Here is a 17,561-nt window from a genome sequence, read left to right on the forward strand (position 1 = left end):
TAATTGGCTTATGCTTCTGCAGGCTGTACAGGTAGCATAATGACTTCTGCTTCTGAGGAGGCTTCAGGAAGCTTCCAATCATGGCGGAAGGCTAAGTGGGAGCAGGTGTCTTACACGGCAGGGGCAGGAGCAAGAGAGAGCAAGGAAGGTGTGCTGCACACTTTTAAACAAGAGATTTCAAGAGAACACACTCACTGTCACGAGAGCAGCCTCAAGAGGATGGGGCTAAACCATTCATGAGACACCACCCCCATGATCCAATCACCTCCTACGAGGCCCCACCTCCAACATTGGGGATTACAGTTTGGCATGAGATTTGGTGGAGACACACAACCAAACTGTATCATTCCGCCCTTGGCCTCCCAAATGTCATGTCCTTCTCACAATGCAAAATACGACCATCCTTTCTCAATAGTCCCTCCAAAGTTTAACTCATTCTAACATTAACTCAAAAGCCCACAGTCCAAAGTCTCATCTGAGACAAGGCAAGTCCCTTCTGCCTATGAGCCCATAACATCAAAAACAAGTTGTTTACTTCTAAGATAAAATGGGAGTGTAGGCATTAGGTATACACTCCTATTCCAAAAGGGGGAAATCAGCCAAAAGGAAGGGACTACAGGCCTCATGCAAGTCCAGAACCCAGCAGGGCAGTCATTAAATCTTAAAGCTCCAAAATAATCTCCTTTGACTCCATGTCCCACATCCAAGGCATACTGATGCAAGGGGCGGGCTCCCAAGGCCTGGGGCAGGCCCAACCCTGTTGCCTTGCAAGGTTCAGCCCCTGTGGCTGTTCTCAAGGGCTGGTATTGAGTTCCAGGGGTAGGGTGCAAACTGTTAGTGCATCTACCATTCTGAGGACTAGAGGATGATGGCCCTCTTCTCACAGCTTCACTAGGCAGTGCCCCAGTGGGGACTCTGTGTAGGGGCTCCAAGCCCGCATTTCTCCTCCGCAGTGTCCTAGGAGAAGTTCTCCATGAGGGCTCCACCCTTGCGGCAGGTTTCTGCCTGAGCATCCAGGCTTTCCATACATCCTCTGAAATCTAGGCAGAGGCTCCTAAGCCTCAACTTTTAAACTCTGTGTACCCACAGGCTTAACACCACGTGGAAACCACCAAGGCTTCTAAGCTTGCACTGTCTGAAGAAGTGGTCCAAGCTGTACTTGTAGTACCATAACCCTTCGATCCATGGCTGGAGGTGGCACAACAGAAATGCAGGGAGCAATATCCCAAGGTTGTGTAGGGCAGCAGGGTCCTGGGCCTGGCCCATAAAACCATCCTGTCCTCCTAGCCCTCCTGGATACAAGTCTCTGAAAGGACTTTAAGACCCTTTCCCCATTGTCTTGGCTATTAGCACTTGGCTCCTTTTAACTTATGCAAATTTCTGCAGCCTTCTTGAGGTCAGGAGTTTGAGATCAGCCTGGCCAATGTGGTAAAACCCATCTCTACTAAAATTACAAAAATTAGCCAGGCGTGGTGGCAGGTGCCTGTAATCCCAGCTACTCGGGAGGCTGAGGCAGGAGTATCAGTTGAACCTGGGAGGCAGAGGTGGCAGTGAGCCAAGATCATACCACTGCACTCTAGCCTGGGCAACAGAGAGAGACTGTATCTCAAAAAACAAAACAAAACAAAAAACCCAGATCTCACAAGAACTCACTCACTATCACAAGAACAGCACAAGGAGATAGTGCTAGGCCATTCATAAGAAACCACCCCTATGATCCAATCACCTCCCACCAGGCCCCACCTGTGATACTGGGGATTACAGTTCAACATGAGATTTGGTGGGGCCACATCCCCAAACCATGTCAGCAAGTATTCAAACAGGATACATGACCGTTTAGCAAGAAAATGCTACTCTTAAGAGAAGCGTCAGGGGAAGGTTCTCAAAACTCCCGGTCATAATAGTGAGTACTGAAATCCATTTAGAGGAACTTTTAAAATAAACAGAATATATTTATTTATTTTATTTATTTATTTATTGAGACAGAATCTCATTGTGTCACCCAGGCTGCAGTGCAGTGGCGCAATCTCTGCTCACTGCAGCCTCTGCCTCCCAGGTTCAAGCGATTCTCCTGCCTCAGCCTCCCAAGTAGCTGGGCCTACAGGCACTCACCACCATGCCCAGCTAATTTTGTGTATTATTAGTAGAGATGGGGTTTCACCATGTTGGCCAGTCTGGTCTCGAACTCCTGACCTGAAATGATCCACCCACCTCAGCCTCCCAAAGTGCTGGGATTACAGGCATGAGCCACTGTACCCAGCCAGAATATAATTTTTAAAAACATCAGAATATGTCACATGTAATAGTCTAAGGATTGTTTACTGGGACTTTTTCTTTATATGTGTGTGTGCCTGTATACTGGGGTTATGATGTAAAATATAATTCTTACTGCAAGTCATGGTCAAAAAAGTTTGAAACATATTTCACTGGATGAGCATCAAGGCACCTTCCAGCACCCACTCTGTGAAAGAGGTCCGAACTGTGAGTCAGAAGATCTAGGTCCTCCCTCAGCCTTGTAATAACAAGTCGTTATCCCTCTGCAAACCTCAGTTTCTGCATTCATGCAATGATAGTGAAAATTATTTACAACTTTAGATAGAGTGGTCAAAGTCTAAAGGCCTTCCAATTCCAGAATTCTGTGTTCTAAGAACATCCTTTAATTCAGCAAATACTGCTCGAGCAGGGCTTTCAATGTACCAGGCACTGTTCTAGGTGTGGGGATACAGGAGTGAACGAAACAGACAAAAAATAGCCCTACCCCTTATGGGGTTTATATTCTAATGAGGGTAGACAGTAAAATAAGTTGAACTATGATAAATGTTAGCAAAATATTACCATAGCAAAAGTGATAAGAAGAAAAACTGGCCGGGCGCGGTGGCTCACGCCTATAATCCCAGTACTTTGAGAGGCCAAGGTGAGTGGATCACGAGGTCAAGAGATTGAGACCATCCTGGTCAACATGGTGAAACCCCATCTCTATTAAAAATACAAAAATTAGCTGGGCACGGTGGCGTACGCTTGTAGTTCCAGCTACTCAGGAGGCTGAGGCAGGAGAATTGCTTGAACCCAGGAGGCAGAGGTTGCGGTGAGCCGAGGTCGCACCATTGCACTCCAGCCTGGGTAACAAGAGCGAAACTCCGTCTCAAAAAAAAAAAAAAAAAAAGGAAGAAGAAAAACTAAGCAGAGACAACAGGTACAGAATATCAGAGAGAGAGAGGGATGAAATTCTAGAAGGTGGTCAGGACATTCTCACAGAGAAGGTGTTTTTTGAGTAAAGAGCTGGCAAAAATGAGGGCACTAACCATGTGGATATCTGGCCAAAGGCATTGCCAAAAAAGGAAACAGCAAAAGCAAAGGAAAAGGCTGTGAGGTGGGAACATGCCTAGCATGTTCCTAGAACAGCAGGGAGGCCAGGGGAGTTGGAGTAGAGGGGCAAAGGCAGTAGAAGATGAAGTCAGAGAGGTAACAAGGGGCATGGGTGACAACAGAGTTCTTTAGAGCTGCCTCCCATTTCTTGTGTAAGCTGTGGGCAGTAATGCCTATCTTCACATAATTATGAGGATCAAGTGAGCTGGGAATGTGCTCTCCAAACTGAGAGATCATGCACGGCTATGAAGGGCTTACTATTTTGTGAATTAAAGTAAATGGGGCAAGTCAATGACCATGAGAGAATGCCAGCTCTCTCTCTCAGAGACTCCCTGGCCAGTGTAGAGCAGGTCGTCTTCTGAAACAGCAGATCCCTTGTGATAGTGAGTTCTACAAGATCTGGTTGATTAAAAATGTGCAACACTGGAGTGTCTCACGCCTATAATCCCAGCACTTTGGAAGGCCCAGCTGGGTGGATCGCCTGAAGTCAGAAGATAGAGACCAGCCCAGCCAACATGGTGAAATCCTAGCTCTACTAAAAATACACAAAAAAATTACCCAGGCATAGTGATGCACGCCTGCGATCCCAGCTACTCAGGAGGCTGAGGCAGGAGAATCACTTGAACCCAGGAGGCGGAGGTTGTGGTGAGCCAAGATCGCACCACTGCACTCCAGCCTGCGCAACAAAGCAAGACTCCATCTCAAAAATAAAAATAAAAATAAATGTGCAGTACCTCTCACCTCTCTCAGCAGTGGTTGCTCTGTCAAGGGAGACTAAGAATATCTTGCTTTCAATTTAGAAATTCCATCACCCAAAGCTAAGCAGTCTTCATCGGGAGAACTTCATCTGGAATCTGAAAAATGTTCCTCTTCTGGAGAAATACCTATATGCCCTGGGCCAGAATCGAAACCGAGAGATTGTCGAGCAGGTCATTCATCTGTTCAAGGAGGAAGTAATGACCAAATTAAGTCATTTTCGAGAATGTGAGTATTCTCCCAATTAAACATTTTTCTTGATATTTAAACTGCCGAATTACGCATCATCAGAGAAGTACAGAGGTACAATTTAGCTTTATCAAATCTTAAAATTTTGCCATATTTGCTCTATCGCTTTTTAAAGAATAATATTTTTACTTTCCTCAAAATTGCTACATTGAAGCCTCCTCTAAACTTTACATTAGTCTACCTCTCTTCTTCCCATTAAATTTGCACACGACCTATGTATGATTTATAAATTAGGTATAGTAGGGGTTTGTGTTTTTCGAACTTTCTATCAATGGTATCACACTGTGTATTATTATTCTGCAACCTGCTTTTTTATTCAACATGTTTTGCAGATTGATCCATATGAATATTTGTGGTTTTAGTTTATTAGTTTAACTACTAAATAGTATTCCATAGTATGAATATGCCATAATTTATTAGCATGTACTATGATTTTTTGGTCTATTCTCTTGTTAATGGAATTTTAGGTTGCTTCCCATTTCTTTGCTACATAAATGATGCTGCAATGAACACTGTAGTACAAGGGTCCCCAAACCCCAGGAACTGGGCCACACAGCAGGAGGTGAGCAGCCAGCAAGCATTACCACCTGAGCTCCGCCTCCTGTCAGATCAGCAGCAGCATTAGATTCTCATAGGAGCACAAACCCTACTGTGACCAGCACGTGCAAGGGATTTCAGTGAGAATCTAATGCCTGATGATCTGAGGTAGAATAGTTTTATCCCAAGACCATCCTTCACCCTTCTCCTGTTCATGGAAAATTGTCTTCCATGAAACCAGTCCCTCGTGCCAAAAAGGTTGGGAACCACTGCTCTAGTATATATCTCCCTGTGTATACAGACAAGGGTTTCTCTAGGGTATATGTCTAGATATAACCAGCCTTTTCATCCAGTATTAAGTACTGGTCAAAGGCAAGGAACTGGCTGGGCATGGTGGTTCACGCCTATAGTCCCAGCACTTTGGGAGGCCAAGGCGGATGGATCTGGGAGGCCAAGCTGTAATCTCAGCTACTTGGGAGGCTGAGACAGAAGAATCCCTTGAACCCTGGAGGTGGAGGTTACAGTGAGCCGAGATTGCGCCACTGCACTCTGGCCTAGGCAACAGAGCAAAATCCGCCTGAAAAGAAAAAAAAAAGGGCAAGGAACTGAAGGGCATTTCTAGCAAGGCCTAAGATAGGCCTTAGTATTTACTTACTTTGTGTAAACACAATGTAAGGTGTAGTGTGAAAAGAGGTGATTTTTTTCCCCTTCAAACCTGTTTTTCCCCCAGTCTTCTTCATCTCATTAAAATGGTATCCACCATTCACCTAATTAATCTAGACAAAAAGTTAGGAGTCATCAGGCTCCATTTGTTCCTTCTCTCACATCACAAATCCAGTCAAATTCTACGCATTCTTACTTCGTAGGAGATCCTGTGATCTGGAGGACTGCAGTGGCCATGTGACTCCCTGCCCCTGCCTTGCCTCTCCATAGTGTATACACTTGTCTTCCCTTTTCTTTTCTTTTTTTCTCAATACTACTTTTGTAAGTTCTTCATGTCATTGCATATGGCTAGAGTTGGTTAACTTTTATAATATTGTATTCACGAATATACCACACATTATTCTACTCTTAAAAGATACTTGGGTTGTCTCTTATTTGGGGCTATTAAGAACAGTGGTGCCGTGAACATGCTCGAGTGTCCGTGCACACGTTCATTAGTCTTTGAGTGTTTACCTCGGGGTAAGATTGCTAGGTCATAGGACATGTCCATATTCAGCTTCACTGGATAATACCAATATTTTCAAAAGTGGTTCTGTGAATTTATACTACAGCTAGCAGAGGGTAAAAGTTTTTATTGTTCTACACCCCTGGTGTTGTCAAACTTTTAACATTTTCTTAATCTGATTTGTACATAATAGTTTATCATTACATCATGGTTTTCAAATACATCTTCCTGGCAGGGCACAGTGGCTCACACCTGTAATCCCAGCACTTTGGAAGGCTGAGGCAGGCAGATCAGCTGAGATCAGGAGTTCAAGACCAGCCTGACCAACATGGTGAAACTTGTCTCTACTAAAAATACAAAAATTAGCCGGGCATGGTGGCTAACGCCTGTAATACCAGCTACTCAGGAGGCTGAGGCAGGAGAATCGCTTGAACCCAGGACACAGAGGTTGCATTGAGCTGAGATCCTGCCATTGCACTCCAGCTTGGGCAACAAGAGCGAAACTTCATCTTAAAAAAAAATACATTTCCCTATTTACTGGCCATTTGACATATATTCTTGAGGAGTGCCAAATCAAGTCTTTGGCCTGTTTTTCTATTGAAATTATTTTTTTCTTATTGATTTGTAGGAGTGCTAAATATATTCTGGATATGAGTCCTTTGCTAGTTATATGTGTTACAAACATTTGCTCCCATTCTGTGGCTTATCTTTTCATGGTATGGTATGTTTGGATGTATAATTTTAAATGTTTTTTTTCTTTTTGGGGCAGAGTCTTGCTCTGTCACCCAGGCTGGAGTGCAGTGGTGCAATCACAGCTCACTGCTGCAGCCTCCACCTCCTGGACCCAAGTGATCCTCCCACCTCAGCCTCCCAAGTAGCTGGGACTACAGCCATGCACCATCACGCATGGCGAATATTTTTATTTTTGTAGACATAGCGTCTCTCTATGTTGTTCAGACTGGTCTCAAACTCCTGGGCGCAAGCAATCCTGCTGCCTTGGCTTCCCAAAGCACTAAGATTACATGAGCAACCACACCAGGCCCGTGTTATTTTTCACAGCTTTATTGAGATGTAATTCACACACCATGAAATTCCCTCACTCTACCTCCCTCCCTCCCTCCCTCCCTCCTCTCTCTCTCTTTCTTTCTTTCACTGGAGTCTCACTCTGTCACCCTGGCTGGAGTGCAGTGGTGCAATCTCCGCTCACTGCAACCTCCACTTCCTGGGTTCAAATGATTCTGCTGCCTCAGCCACCCGAGTAGCTGTGACCATGGGTGTGTCCACCATGCCTGGCTACTTTTTTTGTACTATTACTCATGGGTATTTAGAAGTATAAATCCTGTTCCCCAAAATGTGATGAACTTTTTTGGTTATATTTTATATTGTTGATTTCTACTGTAATTACATTGTGATCAGAGAACATACTTTATATTAGTGCTGCCCAGTAGGATTTTCTTCAATGAAGGAAATGTTCTGTATCTGCATTGTTAAATTCAATAGCTCCTACGTGACTATGAGCATTTGAAATGTGGCTAGTGCTACTAAGGAATAGGACTTTCAATTTTATTTAATCTTACTGAGTTAAATTTTTTTTTTTTTTTTTGTAGCTGACTACAGGCATGCATCACTATGCCCAGCAAATGTTTTATTTTTTTGTAGAGATGGAGTCTCACTATGTTGCCCAGGCTTGTCTCAAACTCCTGGCTGCAAGTGATCTTCCCACATCAGCCTCTGAAAGTGCTGGGATTACAGGCATAAGCCAATGCATTCAGTTTGAATCCTTTTTTTTTTAAGACAGAGTCTCACTGTGTTGCCCAGGCTGGAGTGCAGTGGCATGATCTCCGCTCACTGCAACCTCCGCCTCCTGGGTTCAAGTGATTCTTATGCCTCGGCCTCCCTAGTAGCTGGGATTATAGGCATGAGCCGCTGTGCCCAGTCAAATTTTGCCTTATATATATATATATATATATATATATATATTTTTTTTTTTTTTTTTGAGACGGAGTTTCGCTCTTGTTACCCAGGCTGGAGTGCAATGGCGCGATCTCGGCTCACCGCAACCTCCGCCTCCTGGGTTCAGGCAATTCTCCTGCCTCAGCCTCCTGAGTAGCTGCGATTACAGGCACGTGCCACCATGCCCAGCTAATTTTTTGTATTAGTAGAGATGGGGTTTCACCATGTTGACCAGGATGGTCTCGATCTCTTGACCTCGTGATCCACCCGCCTTGGCCTTCCAAAGTGCTGGGATTACAGGCTTGAGCCACCGCGCCCGGCCTGTCTTATATATTTTTGAATCAATTGTATAATATATCCTAATTTCAGAAATATGTAGTTTAAAATCTATGATGTACAATAATATTGTTTCTGTGTGCCACTTACTATGTTACGTTGCTTAAGCATGATTTACACACTCCTAAGTCATGTAGAAGTCAGCACTATATTTAAAAGTTAAAATTAGATATCTTATATCATGTGTGACTCAGGACTTCACTGCTCATGGACACTTACATCTCCTACTAATCCTGAGTCGGTGGCTTAAATCAGTGCTTCTTAGACTCTCTATGGTAAAAGATAAGTGTAGGGTTTTTCCCTCAACCCATTACAGTCTGGCATATGGTCCTGCTGTGCATGATTAGCTTACAGTTTGTGCCACATGCAGCTAACCACGGGAGTTTGACAAAAGTTGAACTCCTGTACGCTACGTTCAATGAGACAAGGCCACTGATCACACTCTTGGATGTCATGTCACCATAAAAGTTTCTAAACACTCTTCACTCTGATCTTATCTCATGCAGACTAGTAACATTTTGTAGAGCAGCCCTGGCCACAGACCCCAGCAGTCAGCACTTTGCGTAGTACTGACTTAAACTATCACCACTTATTTCAATAACTAAAAAACAGGAAATTTAGAATTACCATGTTATCAGAAAGTTTTGTTTAAAATCCTAGGTGAGGCCGGTCACGGCGGCTCAGGCCTGTAATCCCAGCACTTTGGGAGGCTGAGGCGGGTAGATCATTTGAGGTCAGGAGTTCAAGACCAGCCTGGCCAACATGGTGAAACTCCGTCTCTACTAAAAATACAAAAATCAGCTGGGTGTGGTGGGTACACGCCTGTAATCCAGCTACTCAGGAAGCTGAGGCAGGGGAATTGCTTGAACCCAGGAGACGGAGGTTGCAGTGAGCCGAAACTGTGCCACAGTACTCTAGCTGGGCAACAGAGTGCGACTCCGTCTCAAAAAAATAAAAATTAAAAAAATAAAATAAAATCCTAGATGAAAATAAAGGTACATCTGGCCCATTCTAGGGCTCTTTGCTTCTTCTAATAATATGAATATGTTTCTATTCTTTTTAAACATTTCTGGATATGAGCAGTTCTTTTCCCGTTACTCTTCTAATAGCCAAAGTCAGGTATTTGCAGTGACTGCAGTCTACATCTTCTGGCCTTGTACTGATGAGAAGCAAAACCAAAACAATCCCAAATTAACTGCTTTGATTCTTTTCAGAGGAAATTATTTTATTTCAAGAAAAATTGGGCCTGGCCCTTTATCTCTGACTGCTTATCAAATTATCTGAATGGTTTTGCCTGTGAAAGAGAAATGGAAGAGGAATAAACTGGGATAGTCAATAACTGTTTTTACACGGTTTTCTACTTTCAGGTATCAATCACGGAGATCTTAATGACCACAATATTTTAACGGAGCCCAGCAATTCAGCCTCTGGAGATGCTGAATATCGGGTGTCCGGGATTTTAGACTTCGATGACATGAGCTACGGCTACTATGTGTTTGAAGTGGCAATTACCATCATGTACATGATGATTGAAAGCAAGAGCCCTATACAAGTAGGAGGTCACGTCCTTGCAGGGTTTGAAAGTGTCGCCCCACTGACAGCGGTAGAGAGGAGTGCTTTGTTTATACTTGTGTGCAGTCGTTTTTGCCAGTCGCTTGTCATGGCTGCATACTCTTGCCAGCTACACCCAGAGAACAAAGACTATCTCATGGTTACTGCAAAAACTGGCTGGAAACACTTACGGCAAATGTTTGACATGGGTCAGAAAGCTGTAGAAGCAATCTGGTTTGAAACTGCCAAATCCTATGAACCTGTGTTCTCTGTGTGACTAAAAGTTCACTCTAACTTGGGTAATTAAAATAGGACCAAATCAAATTTTAGGAAGGATTTTGCTGCATAATTAAAAATCAATTGATGGAATGGATCAGTTCTGACTAAGGACGCATGAAAACCCTAAGATTTTCAAACCATCTCATGCCGGTTTTTTAAAACTCACCAAAGTACCATGAGCAACCATATTTTTCTGAGAGTCTCACTTGCCATGTCTATAAAACACGCATAATGATACCATTCTGAATCAGATACTCTTGCAAGATCTGTTCCAGCCCTGAGATTAATGACTTTTTTAAACTTTAAAAATGATATACATGTGTAGATAGATATAGTGACATATTTTAAATATCCGGACATAACATACTGATCCAACTAACGTACTACCAGTTCTATGAAACCTCCTCTCATCTCTCCTTTCTCTAGAATCCCAGTGCACTGTGTCATTTTCATGGCCCATCACTTTGTATAATGGATCGTGGCTGTGCAGTCATCTTGCCCGAGAGCCGTTTGAGAGCAGAGACCATGTAAAACTCACTTTTGTCTCCTCATCCCTTCTTATCACACCTGCTACCATAGTGCCTTTCCCACAGAGAGCGCTTTAAAAATATCTGAAAATAAATGTGTGCTAGAAGAAAGAATGGAGAAGGCACACACTAAGATGCTGTAGGAGAAAGCACAGCCAGCATTCTTCGAGAACATTTTTAACTTGTTTGAGAGGGTAGTCGAAAGTAGAACTCCAGAGGTAGGTGCCAGAAGACCCTGGAACTGAAAGGAAGCAAATAATGACATCCAGGCAAGGCCACTAACCCCTGAGCTACCTAAATATAATGGTTACTTTCAGACTGATACTAGGAACCTCCTTAAGCATAGATTTTTAAATTCTCTATTATTTCCTTATTTTTGTATGACTGTGAAGTAGATTGGGTAGACTGAAGCTCACTGTATACTTGGCTCAAGTTATTTCACTGTGTTTCCTTCACTGATTTCTCTTCATGTCTCCTTTAGCATGATTTAGTAAATGGCTGTTTACTATTCTTTTTTTTTTTTTTTTTTTGAGATGGAGACGCGCTCTGTTGCCCAGGCTGGAATACAGTGGCGTGATCTCAGCTCACTACAACCTCTGCCTCCCAGGTTCAAGTGATTCTCCTGCATCAGCCTCCCAAGTAGCTGGGATTACAGGTAACCACCACCACGCCTGGCTAATGTTTGTACTTTTAGTAGAGACAGGAGTTCACCATGTTGGCCAGGCTGGTCTTGAACTCTTGACCTCGTGATCCACCTGCCTCGGCCTCCCAAAGTGCTGGGATTACAGGCGTGAGCTACCGAGCCCGGCTGGCTGTTTACTATTCTTACGGTTTCAACTACTCATTTTCTACAGGGAATTCAGGTCTAGAACCCTGGCCATTCCCTCTCAATAGTTTTCTCTCTCTATATGAACAGGCATTGACTCTATCTCCATCTGTGTGTCTACCTACCTTTTATCTACCTAGTCTTCCCAAACTAGATGTTTCTCTAAATTGTCTTATACGGTTCATTTTTCACTTCTTTGTCCCTCATTTTCATTTAATTCTTTTTTTTTTTTTTTTTTTTTTGAGGCAGGGTTTCACTGCAGCCTCAACCTCCTGGGCTCAGTTGATCCTCCCACCTCAGCCTTCTTAGTAGCTGGGACTTCAGGCATGTGCCACCATGCCCAGCTAATTCTTTAACTTTTTGTGGAGACTAGGGTAATACCTATCTCACAGAATTAATTGAGTTTATTGCGAAGATTTCACAAGAGAATAGTGCCAAGTGCTTAACACAGTGCATGGCACATAGGACTCAGTAAATATTTACTCAGTAACGAAGCATATTCCAGGTTACCCAAACTCAGAATATTAGAGTAATTTTTTGCTTGCCTCTCTTATATTCAGTGAGCCTTACTGACTTTTAGAATCATCAAATTTTAGAAATCTGTCTTTCCTGTTTTTTTTTTTGTTTTGGGTTTTTTGGTTTGCTTTTTTGAGACAGGTTTGCTGCCACCCAGGCTGGAGTGCAGTGGTATGATCACAGCTCACTGCAACCTCTATCTCCTGGGCTTAAGCGATCCTCCCACCTCAGCCTCTTGAGTAGTTGGGACTACAGGCATGTGCCACCATGCCTGGCTAATTTTTTTTGTAGAGATAGGGTCTCACTATGTTGCCCAGGCTGGTCTCAAACCCCTGAACTCAAGCAATCTGCCTGCCTTGGCCTCCCTAAACGCTAGGATTACAGGCGTGAACTATCGTACCTGGCCTGTGTTGTTTTTAACAATATATGATAAAAGCCAACATCTATTCGGCACTAAAGTATTTTACCCACATTAGCTCACTTAATTTTTACAACAAACCGATGAGAGAAGTGCTGTTATGATTAATCTGGATTTTCAGATAAGGAAATAGCAGCTGAAAAAGTAAAAATGATTTGCTCAAAGAGAGCCAGGGCTTAAATCAGGTCTTTCTGATGCAGACCATGCTCTTCACCACCGCAAAGTTCCATGCTACTTTCTCTCCCTCTCCTGTCCCTGCTACACACACACACACACACACACACACACACACACACTAGGAGGAACAAATGAGATCATTCACATGAAAGCACTTTTGTTTCTCAGATTTAAGGGATTGTGGTTTTTATCTAGGTTGACCTTTCAAACTAAAAACTGGGGACCAGAAAAATGGACTGAAGCTTGGGTTTCATTTCCAGACCAGTGTTCATCCTCGAAATTGATGAAACTCTATAGATTTCCCTCTTGATTGCTCCTGCTCACATGGATATTCCCAATGCAGATATTGCTGACCACTGTTTTGATGTTTACATGCTGCATTACTTTGATATTTTACTATTCGGTGTTTGTTCTAACTTGTGTCCAATCAATTTCATGTGGTTTATATAAACTCTTTGGTGGCTGTGATGGTTCGTTTTAGGTGTCAACTTGCCTGATTGAGGGAAACGGAGATAGGTAGTACAGTATTATTCCTGAGCATGTCTGTGCAGAAGTTTCCAGAAGAGACTGGTATTTCAATCAGTAGCTGAGTAAGGAAGATCCCCCTCACCAATGTGGGTGGGCACCATCCAATCCGTTGAGGGCCTGGATAGAAAAAGAAGACAAAGGAAAGATGGATTCAGTCTCTCCCGGGACAGCCATCTTCTCTTACCCTTGGATATCAAAACTCCAGGTTCTTGGCCTTCAAACTCCAGGACTTAACCAGCGGCCCCTCAGGTTCTCAGGTAGTCAGCCTCAGTCTGAGAGTTACGCCATCCACTCCTCTGGTTCTCAAGCCTTTACACTCAGACTGAAACACGTCACTGGCCTCACTGGTTCTTCAGCTTATAGACAGCATATCTTGGGACATCTGAGCCTCCAGAACTTATTTCCATAATAAATCCCCTCCTGTTTATCCACCTATCCATCCATCCAGCCCACTGATTCCGTTTCTCTGGAAAACCCTAAGACAATGCATAAATTAAATATTTCTTTTCCTTTACCTTCAGGACCTAGCACCATGCCAGGCCCCTAGAAGACCCAGTAAAGATCTGTTGAATAAACTGTAAGAATGAACACACCACTACACGTGCCAGGACCTGGTCCTCCCAAACAACATGGAGAAAACCCATTCCAGATTCAGGAAGCGATACCGTATGTCTGGCAAATTCTGTCCAGACTTGTAACCCCTCTGGACTACAGCAGAACTTTACTTTCCAGTTCTTAGTCTCCCTAACCTCTGCACTTCATGTTATAAGGCAGATAAAAACTCTGGTTACTCACGCCTATAATCCCAGCACTTTGGGAGGCCAAGGTGGGCGGATCACGAGGTCAAGAGATTGAGACTATCCTGGCCAACATGGTGAAACCCTGTGTTTACTAAAAATACAAAAATTAGCCAAGTGTGGTGGTGTGCCTATAGTCCCAGCTACTCAGGAGGCTGAGGCAGGAGAATCGCTTGAACCCGCAAGGCGGAGGTTGCAGTGAGCCGAGATCACGCCACTCCACTCCAGCCTGGCAACAGAGCGAAACTCTGTCTCAAAGAAAAAACAAACAAACAAAAAAACTCTCGTTACTTATATTGCTGTGTGATGACCAAAAAACTTGTGGCTTAAATTTCAATCATTTTAGGCTGGGCACAGTGTCTCATGGCTATAATCCCAGCACTTTGGGAGGACAAGGTGGGCAGATCACCTGAGGTCAGGAGTTCAAGACCAACCTGTCTAAAATGGCGAAACCCCATCTCTACTAAAAATACAAAAATTAGCTGGGCGTGGTGGCAGGCGCCTGTAATCCCAGCCTACTCAGGAGGCTGAGGCAGGAGAATCACTTAAACCCAGGAGGTGGAGGTTGCAGTGAGCAGAGATTGCTCCAGCCTGGGGGACAGGGTGAGGCTCCATCTCAAAAAGAAAAAAAAAACTTCAATCATTTTATTAGCTTATGGTTTCTGGCAGTCATGAATTCATACAGCCCCTGGGACAGTTTGTCTCTGCTCCCCAGTGCTGGGGCCTCCACTGGGAAGACTTGAAGGCTGGGAGAGATTTTATGCCTGCGAGAGACTCTGACTGTGTAACCGAACACTCGCTTCTTACAGAGTCCAGTTAACACGGGTGAGGTCTGGTAGAGAGATAGAACTTATTAACCAAAACTACTGAAGGGAAAGCAGTCGGATTCCTATCCAAATTAACAGCTGCTGTTTTTAGGGAGAAGGCACGGGTTTAAAAAGAGAAAACTTGATAAGGAAGGCATGCAAGAATTGGGCTGAGTACAGTGTCTGTGCGTCTCGTTCTGGTGGCTATCTTGGGTCCTGGTCCACCTGGACCCCGGGCTTATGTCGTTTCAACAATGGCCAGGTTGTTAACTGGCTGCCTTGCAGTAATCTCTGGAACTTTGCAGCTGGGTCTCCAGACTTGGTCTGTGTGTCTCAGGATTGACCCCTGGAACTGCTAAGACACATAATTAGATAATAGTGGACGGATAAATGCGAAGGGAGTATATACGATGAGAAACAGAGCGATGGAGTTAGTAAAAGCCTTCTGCAGTTTGCTTCAAGGTTATGTCTTTAAACCAAAGGAAAAATGGAAATTTTTTTTTAATGCAGTTTGAAGCTAAGCTGCCTGGTTACAACTGGGTACTGGAATCATCTGGAGAAATCTTCACTCACCTATCTGGCAGGTGACGCTGGGACTTCATCTAGGCTGTTGGCCAAACATCTCTCCATGTGGTCTTTGCTTCCTCACAGCAAAGTGCCAGGGTCCCAAGAACAACCATCCCAAGAGGACAAGACAGAATCACATCATCTTTTGTGACTTGCTCTTTGAAGTCACGTGATATCACTTCCTGTAGGGCTGATGGCCCACAGGGTCATGGGGTGTCCCTTATGCTGTGCTGAGGCGCAGGATCCGAGAAATTAAGAGACAGGATACAGAAGTACAAGGAAAATGCAGCTGGGCTCGAGGGGCCACGCTACCTATGAGCAGAGTCAGGCGAGGCCCCGAATGTCCAGAAGCGTGAGTATTTATCGTGTACAGGTTAGGGGGGCAGGGCAGTGAGTGAAATCATCTTTAAGGACAGTGATAGGGTCGTGAGCAATAAAACAAGGGGTCCACCCCCATTAGGTCACCTAGGCTGGGAGGTGGACAGTGTGCAGCAAGGAGTCCATTCCCATTAGGTCATCAAGGCATGGAGGTGGGCTGTGCGCAGTGAAGAGGGTGCAGTGTGCAATACCTCTATCTATGGGCAAGCTACTAAGAAGATATATAGGAGGATGCTTTAAGTCACACAGCAGTGACAGAGCTGTCAAGGTTACTGCCACCTGCTGGCAGCTTCCAATGAGTTCTATAGGGGAATGTTTTTCGAGCAGCACAGTAACAAGAGCTGATAAAGTTCACAGTCACCAAGGTGGATTGCCGTTCCGAGGGCAGCCTTCCACAAGAACTGGAGCAAAGTCCTACAACTCCTTTATCAGGAGGAGTGGCTCTTGCCCCAAGCTTGCCATACAGCGGGTATCTTTATGATACTGAACGCTGCCGCCTGGGTCATGGATTCTTGTCCTGGTGTAACTGTTTTTCCCTTAAATCATGCTCTGCACTGTGTCTGCTCTAGGCATTCTTCCAACGATAAGCTGCTTATTCCTTAATTCATGCTCAGTATTGCATCTACTCTAGGCATTCCTCCGATTATGAACTAAGATATAGTTTTATATATATATGGAAATAACTGAGTGGTAACACTATAAACTGAGATATTCTCCAGATCTTTTTTCTTTTTTCTTTTTAATTTTTTTGTTTTAAAAAGACAGGGTTTCACCATGTTGGTCAGGCTGGTCTTGAACTCCCGACCTCAGGTGATCCACCCGCCATGGCCTCCAAAGTGCTTGGATTACAGGCATGAGCCACCATGCCCAGCCAATATTCTCCAGATCTTAATTGTGCCAGGATTCTGCTTAGCTCTCCCTCCCTGGTGCCTATACTGGGGGTTACCTACAACTTCCATTGTAGTCACAGGCTCACCCAGATTCAGAATAAGGGGACACAGAACCTCCCAATGAGAACCATCAGTGGCACATTCTAAGGGAAACATACGGGATGAGAGATGTTGAGGGCTCATTATCCAAAAACATCACTTTAATCCTCTCTTCCCATTACTGACCAAAACAAATTCTGGCATTGAAGGCACTCTGCACTTTGGCCTCAAATGCCTTCCCTTCTTTACCCCCTGTATTATTTCCTCCATTCAGGCCAGACGGAACTACTCAGTCACCCACACTTGTCAGACTCATTCTCCTTTTGCCCTTTTTCTCAACTAATCCCTCTTCTTTACACCTGAGAAATTCTACCTCTCACTTAAAAGTTACTGTTCACGGCTGGGCGCAGTGGCTCACACCTGTAACCCCAGCACTCTGGGAGGCCGAAGTGGGTGGATCACCTGAGGTCAGGAGTTCAAGACCAAACATAAGCCGGGTGTGGTGGTGGGCACCTGTGATCCCAGCTACTCGGGAGGCTGAGGCAGGAGAATTGCTTGAACCAGGGAGGCGGAGGTTACAGTGAGCTGAGATTGTGCCACTGCACTCCAGCCTGGGTAACAAAGTGAGACTCTGTCTCAAAAAAAAAAGTTACTGTTTGCTGAATTGTGCAGAATGAACTAAGGTGGCAGGCAGGGGCCCTCAGAGACGCCAAAAGTTACACCACCTGAGGATGCTTTCAGAGCACCACCTGCATGTGGCTCTGCCACCTTGCCTTGGCTCGCTTCCCTGTGTGCTTGGAAAGCAGAGACGGTAGGCAAGATCTCAAAATGCAACTTACTTCTAAGCTATCTCCTTTTCAAAGCCCAGATCCCCCAACAATTTTGCACCCAACATGA

At 44.3% G+C, this 17,561-nt stretch overlaps 1 protein-coding gene across 7 annotated transcripts in view; it reads left to right on the forward strand.

The window, feature by feature from the left end:
* Positions 1 to 14,591, forward strand: part of HYKK (hydroxylysine kinase) — a 30,496-nt gene extending 15,905 nt beyond the window's left edge. For 4 of the 7 annotated variants that reach the window (XM_012457727.3, XM_012457725.3, XM_012457729.3 and 1 more), the window contains exons 4-5: positions 4,167 to 4,350; positions 9,733 to 13,127. In XM_012457727.3, coding sequence (XP_012313150.2) covers positions 4,167 to 4,350; positions 9,733 to 10,193 — 645 coding nt within the window. In that variant the 3' untranslated portion in view covers positions 10,194 to 13,127. Of the gene's footprint in view, positions 1 to 4,166; positions 4,351 to 5,774; positions 7,323 to 9,732; positions 13,128 to 13,708 lie in introns of those variants that run through there. The other 3 variants (XM_012457732.2, XM_064383043.1, XM_064383039.1) reach the window with 3 other exon arrangements.
* Positions 14,592 to 17,561: the final 2,970 nt, after the last annotated feature.

The sequence above is a fragment of the Aotus nancymaae genome, unplaced genomic scaffold (genome assembly GCF_030222135.1).
Source record: "Aotus nancymaae isolate 86718 unplaced genomic scaffold, 86718_ANA_hifiasm-v0.15.2.pri h1tg000003l, whole genome shotgun sequence".
NCBI lineage: Eukaryota > Metazoa > Chordata > Mammalia > Primates > Aotidae > Aotus > Aotus nancymaae.